The 10,000-nt window shown below is 37.5% G+C and overlaps 1 protein-coding gene across 1 annotated transcript in view; it reads left to right on the forward strand.

Annotated features, from left to right (window-relative positions):
• LOC143292273 (speract receptor-like) overlaps positions 1-10,000 on the forward strand; it is a 434,645-nt gene that overhangs the window by 244,588 nt on the left and 180,057 nt on the right. The window contains exon 3 of the mRNA XM_076602459.1: positions 1,591-1,711. Coding sequence (XP_076458574.1) covers positions 1,591-1,711 — 121 coding nt within the window. The remainder of the gene's footprint in view (positions 1-1,590; positions 1,712-10,000) is intronic.

Consider the following 10,000-nt stretch of genomic DNA (forward strand, 5'->3'; position numbering starts at 1 on the left):
AGGGGAGAGAGAGAGAGAGATAAATAGATAGATAGATAGATAGATAGATAGAGAGAGAGAGAGAGAGAGAGAGAGAGAGAAGAGACAGACAAACATAAATACAGACAGACAGACAAAAACAGCCATATATAGAGAGGAACAAAGAGAGACAGAGAACGATCCAGAGAGAGCGAGAGAGAGAGTAAGAGACAGAGAGAGAGAGAGACGGACACAGACGGACAGACAGACAGACAGGCAGAGAGAACGAACGAACGAACGAACGAACGGACTTTTTTTTTTTTAAATGAGGTAAGTGGAATAAGCATGCACATGCTTTTTTTTACATCCAGCCCTCAGGGCAAAGAGAAATGAAATCAAAATACTCGAAAGGTTATAGAAGTACACACATTACATTCAAATACACTGAAATGCACAGTAAACATTTAAAGGTACATGATCATAATGCAATGACAAAACTGTATATAAGTATAATATTATAAAAGTGCAATATGAGAGAGAGAGAGAGATGATGATGATGATGATGGTAATGATGATGACGATGGCGATGATGAAGTACACACATGACATTCAAATACACACAATACATACGTGAGCGAGAGAGAGAGAGAGAGAGAGAGAGAGAGAGAGAGAGAGAGAGACAGAGACAGACAGACAGAGAGAGAGAGACAGACAGACAGACAGACAAACAGATGGAAACAGCCATATCGTGAGAGAAACTAAAGAGAGAGAGAGACAGAGAGTGAGAGACTGAGACAGAGAGAGACAGGTAGAGAGACGGAAACAGCCATATAGAAAGAGAAACAAAGAGAGACAGAGACAAGAGACAGACGGAAACAGCCATATAGAGAGAGAAACAAAGAGAGACAAGAGACAGACGGAAACAGCCATATAGAGAGAGAAACAAAGACAGACAAAGATCTAGAGAGAGCGGGAGAGACAGTGAGAGATGAAGCTGGAGGAAGAGAAAGACTTTAATCTATCAACCTACCAACCTATTTGTCTGTCTCTCTGTCTGTCTGTCTGTCTATCTATCTATCTATCTATCTGTCTGTCTGTCTGTCTCCATGACTATATCGTCATATAAACTTAGCACTGTGCATTCATTTATTTATTTGTTTATTCATTCATGTATTTATCTATTTACTTATTTCTTTATTTTATTTTTTTATTTTTTTTATTTTTTCATTTATTTACTTATTTATTTATCTACCTATCTATCTGTTAGTTTACCTATATGTTTGTTTGTTTGTTGATTCATTATCATCAATCGGTTATTATTTCAATTATGTGTTTTTGTGTTTATCTATACTTTCTTGTACACCCCCCCCCCATATATCTATCTATCTATATATATATATATATATATGTGTGTGAGTGTGTGTGTGTGTGTGTGTGTGTGTGTGTGTGTGTTATAAAAAATATATGTGTTATGTAATATATATCTAGATACACACACACACACACATTCACATGTATCTCTCTCTCTCTCTCTCTCTCTCTCTCTATATATATATATATATATATATATATATACATACATACATACATACATACATACATACATTCTTTCTCTTGTGTTGGTTGTTGCAGACCCTGCTGGAGAACGGGTTCACGGTGACGTTCAGGAGGCAGTACCCTGGCCCTTACCTGCACAACCACATGGTCAATCCCTTCGTCCGTATAGTGCAGGACACCTACCTCGAGACCCGCAGTGAGCGAGCACACGCTGTCTTTACACACATACATACATACATACATATATATGTACATGCATGCATACATGCACACACATACGTGCACACACGCATGCATACACATGCGTGCATACATGTATACACGCGCGCGCGCGCACACACACACATATATACATACATACATACATACATACATACACCTACGTGCATACGCGCGCACACACACACACACACACACACACACACACACACACACACACACACACACACACACACACGCATGAATACACTCACACGCACACATACATGCATACATACACGCACGCACGCACATACACACACACTCACACACACACATGCGTACAGACAGACAGACAGAGACAGACATACATACATACAGACAGACAGACAGACACACACACACACAGACACAGACACACACACACACACACACACACACACACATACACACACAGACACACACACATAGGCACATACATGCTCCGCACGCACGCACACACACAGACAGACACACACACACACACACACACACACACACACACACACACACACACACACACACACACACACACTGGCTTTAGGGGTACCTGTGCATACTAAGACCTCAGAAGCATATAAGCTTGCGGGTATTCTACCACTAGATGAAATCAGAAAATTAAGTTCTGCTAAATATATTGTGAGATGTACAGCAGTGGATGATTTTGAGGAATTAAATATTAGGTCTGATATTGATTTTCCAAAAAATGCACAAAATAATTCAAATCTACAAACCATTCGCACATATGTGTCAGATATTTTAAATTCTTCAGACATTGATTTGCATGATATGGCACCTCGTGTTCTGGTGCCACCTGTCCCTCCCTGGGAGTTAACAAAAGCAAACGTCAACATATGTGCTTCTGACACAACAAAAGGAGAATCTCCACATATAATAGCAGCATCTGTCAGAATTGAATTAGAAGAAAATTTTGATTATCATTTAAAAGTTTACACTGATGGCTCGGTCCTGGATGATAGCAGTGCAGGATCTGCTTTTGTCATTCCTGACCTAAAAACAGAAAAATCATATTATTTAGGTAAGGGACATTCAATTTTTACAGCTGAATTGGTGGCCATCCTTATGGCTTTAAATCATCTTGTTGATATACCAATCATAATAAGTAATATCCTATTTTGTGTTGATTCTCAATCTGTCTTAAAAGGTTTGCTCCTTTTTGAGAATAATCAAAGAGAAGATTTATTTTTTGAAATTAGGTATTTATTGCACTCCCTATTTGTGAAGGGTACAAATGTTGATTTTTGTTGGATACCATCCCACACTGGATTCCGTTATAACGACCAAGCAGATAGGGCAGCAAAAAGGGGAGCAAAAAATCATATAGATAGTATAAAAGTATATTGCCCATTGTCATACAAGGAAATAAGCAATATACTAGAAAGAGACTTTTATAGGTGCTTGAATTCAAGTCTAAAACCTCGTCAGTTGACTCTCTCAGACTTTGGTCCGATTCGCAGACCAATTCTGAGCTTAGCTCTCAGACTATTATCAAATTCATTACGGACCAAGTATTGTTCTAATGTCAAGTGTATATGCTTTAATAACCTGACAATTGAGCATATAATTTTTCACTGTAGCTTGATGAAGCCTTTTGTACACGAAAGTGTGTCTTCACAAGTGACTGAGAACGTTGATGTTTTTGACTTTTTGCATTCATTATCAGTTGTTTCGCTTGTCAGTTTAACGACTTCTCTTTTACGAAGTCCTTTAAGTAATTTCCTGTAACTGTATTTAGAGGTGTGTTTTTTTTTGTTTGTTTGTTTGTTTGTTTGTTTGTTTGTTTTGTTTTTCTTTCAAATTTCACCCACATTTTTACCCTCATTTGCCCAGTTTCCCCAAACCCTCCATTCATCCACATCTCCCACCCCTTCTAACCGATAATACTCAGATGTATTCATAAATACTTTTACAAAATGTCTTCAATCACCGATATGTGTGACGGGACATTAAACAAAAGTTCCTTCCTTCCTACACACACACACATACACACACACACATACACACACAAGCACACACGCACACACATTCACATATACAAGCACTCACACACACACACACACACACACACACACACACACACACACACACACACACACACACACACACACACACACACACACACACACACACACACACTGAAACGCGCGTTCACACTCACACAGAGATTTTCCCTTCTGTCTGTCTGTCTGTCCACCTGTCTGTCTGTCTCTCTCTTCTTTCTCTCTCCCTCTCACTTTCTCCACAGTTCCCTCTCTCAACTCCCCCCCCCCCCTCCTCGCCCCTTCTCTCTGCCCCTCTCTCTCTTCCATCCTCTTCGATATCAGGGATGCTGTAATGTGTGGATCACGAAAATGATCTTGACGTTTATTCTAGTTTTAAGGCTATAAACATTGGGGTTTTTTGTTTTGTTTTGTTTTGTTTTGCTTTTTTTTTTTTTTTTTTTTTTTTTTTAAAGATTTAAACAAAAAGTTTCCAAATGTTTTCCGACTTTTTGCATTTCAAATGATGATAATGATGATAATAATGATAATTATATTATATATATATATATATATATATATATATGTGTGTGTGTGTGTGTGTGTGTGTGTGTGTAAAGAGAGAGAGAATATATATATATATATATATATATATATATATATATATATATATATATATATACAGAGAGAGAGAGAGAGAGAGAGAGAGAGAGAGAGAGAGAGAGAGAGGCCAAGACCCCTTATAGAACATTATGTTATATAAAAATCACATAACGACACATGTCTGTAGGGTAACTTGTGTGTCGACTAAGTGTGAACTCAAAGTAAAAAAGACGTTAAGTTAAAGAAAGAACTTTAGTGTTAAACACAAATATAGCTAAATTGCAGTCAATTTCAAAACGAGAGAGCGAGAGAGAGACAGAGAAAGAGACAGAGACAGAGACAGAGAGACAGACAGAGACACAGAGAGAGAGAGAGAAGAAATAGGTTATTTTGCCCTCAATATTTGATCGAACTCTTTAGCCTTTTTTTCCTCAACTCCAGCTTCTTTTGAATATCAAAAATCTTCCCCTCACCCAAACATCCCCCTACCCCCTCCTGCCCCCCACCCCACCCCAAACACACTCGCACACACGCGCGCGCGGGCACGTCCTCACGCATGCACGCACACAAAGGAAGACCAAAACCATACACATATCTATATATCTATTCAGGCAATAGCGCCAAGAGCACTTAAATGCAATTCTGGTGATTTCAACCATTTGTTCGTACAATCAAATCTGCAGCAATAGTTGTTTTGCATTGTATTGTGTTGTGTTGTGATGTGTTGTGTGTGTGTGTGTGTGTGTGTGTGTGTGTGTGTGTGTGTGTGTGTGCGTGCGTGCGTGCGTGCCCACGTGTGCGTGAGTATAAAAAAAAAAATTATGTGTGATTTCGTACGTGCGCGTATGTGTTTCTGTTCTGATTTTTTTCTTCCGATTTTAGGCCCCATGTGTTGACAATGTTTCCCATGAGCATGTTAGAAGTTTGTCAAGAAGTTTCTTTGCAGTAAAACAAAAACAAAAACAAAAACACAAAAACAAACAAAGAAAAAACAACAACAAAACAACGACCAAAAACGTTGCTTATGTTTATGTCTATCTGCCTGTGTACAGTTTTTTCCCTACCTTGTTTATACTAATTATTGTGGAAAGTAGACAAAATAATGACAATGGAAAAAAAATGTATGTTTTGTTTTTCTCTTCCTTGTTTACATCAATTTTTTTTAAAGTAGGCAAAACAGATACAATGCAGAAAATAAAATATACAGGGTTCACAAAATGTTAATTCCCACCACTTGGAAATTTGTTCCTCTTCAAGGTATTGTGAAACACTGCTGACTTCCGGCAAACAGCGGAAGTGCAGCCGATCTAATGAGCATAACTCGTAATTACCAGAGGTGCAGAGGTGCGTCATTTTTTTTTAATGACGGAAACGATAACTGTCGCTTTTAAATAAGCCCTTGAATAACTGTGCATTTTGGGCTGGAAAGTCGATGTTTTTAAAACGTATCTTTCAAGCTGTTCGTTGTGCAGTTGTGTCAAAAACACACAAAGACACAAAGAGGATGTCCATGAATATAGAAGTAAACAGACAGAATTTGTTCGTGAACGGGAGTGTAACTATGGCGAATTATGTGGGAAAAGGCGGAAGAAGGAGAGAAAATCCACAACAGTATAACTGAAAAAAAGAAGAAGAAGAAATTACGGGCGCTTTCACAAATATCAGTACTGCATAGATATTTGCGAAAATAACAAAACAAAACAACAACACCGAGTCAGTTTAATAACCCAACACATCGTCACATTGGTGTACTCCAAGCAAGTCCAAGTAAGTGGTAATGTAATAGAATATTTGCTATCATCCTTATATATATATATATATATATATATATATATATATATATATATATCTATCTAAAGACAGAGACAAAGTGCTATTTCATTGTCAATATATAAAAAGACAGACAGAGAGAGAGAGAGAGAGAGAGAGAGAGAGAGAGAGAGAGAGAGAGAGAGGGATATATAGTTAGATAGAGACAGAAAGATAAAGACAGACAGATCGAGACAGACTTAATCAAACATAAATTTGTATTGACACCGTCTGCTTGACACATATACAAAAATATCAACAGCAACAACAACAACAATGCATGTTTTATATCAAGAGAATAATCGTGGGCGATAAGATTTATGAAAGAAATTAGGAACGAAACACAAAAACAAGAAGCAGATGGGTTTTTTTTCTTGTAGACAGAAAAATGATAAAACAAACAAACAAAATGAAACAAAAACAAGAAGCAGGTGTTGCTGGTTTTTTTTCCTGCAGACAGAAAACAATACAAATAAAACAAGCAAAAAATGAAACAGAAACAAGGTGTGTTGTTGTTTTTTGTTTTTTTTCCCTCTCTTGCAGACAAAGGGAGTTATCAGGTAACATGAACTGCCGGCTGGCTTGTGTGCGGATGATGAGTGGTTATAGAATCCCAGAGGCCAGCGGTAAATGATGGTTGCTGTTTTCTTCTCTTGTTTCGTCTTCCTGATTTTGATCAACCTGTTATAACGAACCACCGAAAGAGAAGAAGAAGAAGAAGAAGAAGAAGAAGAAGAAGAAGAAGAAGAAGAAGAAGAAAATGCGAAGAAGAATGCGAAGAAGAAGAAGAAGAAGAAGAAGAAGAAGAAGAAGAAGAAGAATGCGAAGAAGAAGAAGAATGCGAAGAAGAAGAAGAAGAATGCGAAGAAGAATGCGAAGAAGAAGAAGAATGCGAAGAAGAATGCGAAGAAGAAGAAGAAGAATGCAAAGAAGAAGAGGAAGAAGAAGAAGAGAGGGAGAGACAGGCAGACAGACAGGCAAAGACAGAAGGGATAGGGGTGGGAAAGGAGACAGGAAAAGGGGGTAGGGGGTGGAGTTAAAAAGGATTTACTGAAAATGTCATGGATCTTTTCTTTTTAAACAATTATTCACGATTGAATGTCTTTTCCTTTCTTTGTTTTTTCTCCGTTTGTATTTTCTGTGGGTTTTTTGTTTTTATTTATTTGTTTGGGTTTTTTTGGTTTTTTTTCCCCCTTTTTGTGTGTGTGTTTGTTTGTTGTTGTTGTTTTTTTTTAACTGAGAGAAAGGTTTGTGTCAAAGGTCATGTCCTGTTCCTTACGAGCAATAATTCACGGTTAAAAGTTTTCCATTTTTTTAATTCTTTGTTTGATTTCGTTCTTTATTTCTTTCTTACCATTTATTTTAATTCTCCCATTTAAAACATGATTCTCTTATTTATGTATTATACTTTTTATCCTTATTTGTTTTGTTATTTATGTGCAACAGATAAAACAAAACAAGAGAGAGAGAGAGAATGGCTTTTTTTTTTTTTTTTTTTTTTCAAATAGCGTTTTACAGCTCTAGAGCCAATGGGGATTTTTTGATTGATTGATATGGATACTTATATAGCACCTATCCTCGTTCGGACACCAAGTTCTGAGCGCTTTACACACACGGAGTCATTTACACAACAGGTTGCCTACCTGGGTAGAGCTGACTGACGGCTGCCACTGGGCGCTCATCATTCGTTTCCTATGTCATTCAATCAGACTTCAGGCACGCACACCCGTACACACTCAGACAAACATGTAACATTTAACATTTTACGTGCATGACCGTTTTGTTTATTTACCCCCGCCATGTAGGCAGCCATACTCCGTTTTCGGGGGTGTGCATGCTGGGTTTGTTCTTGTTTCCATAACCCACCGAACGCTGACATGGATTACAGGATCTTTAACGTGCGTATTTGATCTTCTGTGTGCGTATACACACGAAGGGGGTCTAGGCACTGGCAGGGATTATTCAGCTTATTTTAGCAAGTGACGAAAAGAAAAGCAAAACGAAAAACAAGGGGGAAAAAGAAGCAACTGAAGTACATATTCATAAACGCATAAACACTCATACATTCACACCCACGACATTAATACAACATATTCCATATTACTCATGCACAATACCAAGTAATTCGAATATGTGACTGTCCAACCTTACAACCGAACCTCATTTTGGTTATTTACCAATCTGAATTGTGTTCTGAATTCTTATATTTCATTCTGCATTATGTTTCTATCATGTTAAAACTATCTTTCTTCAATCTTTTCCTTCTAATGTCATATGCCTCTACAATATATTTGGCGAGTGAAAATAGAATGTCTTCGTTATTTAATGAGAGGAAAGCTACTAGATCATGTCTTAATTTAAACGGATGTGTAAAGAATGTATAATTATTTCTAATATCATTGTATTCCTTACAATGGAAAACGAACTGATGTCCTCATTTTCTAAATCCTGACGACACATCTGACATAAACTATCACTCTCACTATTTTGAATAAACAATGCTCTATTTGTATTTAGCCCTAAGGTCCTGAATCGAAATCGGACAAGGAGACACCGTTGCCATTTATTTGTAATAACTGAAATGTATACTTCAGACTGCAAAATATTTTTGAACGAAAAATACCAATTATATCTTGCATTTTTTTTCCATGTCTGAATGTCAGTTTTGTTTGTATATGTTGATAAGACAGTCCTTAAATTCCAAATAAACGCGACATCACTCCCTACTCCTTGGCTAATCCATACAATTCCAAACCCATTTTTGACTAGAACATTTTTTTTTTTACATTGTCTATCCACTTTTTCTTTCCTTCTTCATGCTGCTGTAGTAACATTTCATAAGCCTGCTTACATTGTCTTGTCGGCGGTAATTTAACATGTTTTAACCATTACTTTATGCAACGTTTTATTGCAAATGTATGAATGGCGCGCATGTATCTATGTGTACGTGTGTATTTGTTAGCATGTATTCGCGTATGTGTGTTTATCATCATCAAAAATCATCACTGTTGAATACATAGACATATCAGGTCTGACCATACCTGAAAAATCTGACAGTCCAAAGCGTCAACAGATATCAAAGATTCCTTTTGCCCTGTGCGATTGGCTACGATATTCCATTACGAATGACAGCTATGAATCCAAGTCGGTCTTTTCAAATAATACCCGTCTAACCGGGTTCAAAGGCTTAATCTGTATTGTTCTGGTGCCCATTTCCCCCTTCCATCCCCTCGTCCTCTTTTTCCTCTTCCCCCGCCCCCCTTTCCTCTCACTGTTTCGATTCTCTCTCACTTCCTTCACCCATCCATCTTTTCCAACCAGCAGTGAACTGTTCTCAAGACAAGTGGATTTTATTCAACAGCCAGAAAACTGCACTTGTGACTGCTGCTGTCTTCAGTTGCTATGAAAACTCTACGAGTCGAAGTACTCAACTTCTCCTCTCTCAAGTGGGTTAATTTTTTTCCTCTTGTTTTTTGTATCCTATTTTTTTTATGTTACTTACTTTTTGTATGATTTTTTTGCTCTGAGAAGGCCATTTGCAGTCGGTTTTGAACAGTTTCAGGTTTCAGTTTTCAGTTTGAAGGAGGTATCAAAGCGTGAGGCCTGATCCATATACGCTACCCCACTTTTGTTACAACACTTGGGCTTTGAATAAACAACCATAAATTGAATGAATTTCTCCTCATGCGAGATGATTTTCCTGGAACGGAAGCCAGTCTAAAAATGGGAACCCATCGCTCAAAACGTTTTTAACTTAAACATATTATAAAAAAGGAGAAAAATTCCATTGCAGATAAATCTATATTGCTGATAGCCACTTTTAAAAGCTGGCTCAT

Source organism: Babylonia areolata, chromosome 18 (genome assembly GCF_041734735.1).
Source record: "Babylonia areolata isolate BAREFJ2019XMU chromosome 18, ASM4173473v1, whole genome shotgun sequence".
NCBI classification, from domain to species: domain Eukaryota; kingdom Metazoa; phylum Mollusca; class Gastropoda; order Neogastropoda; family Buccinidae; genus Babylonia; species Babylonia areolata.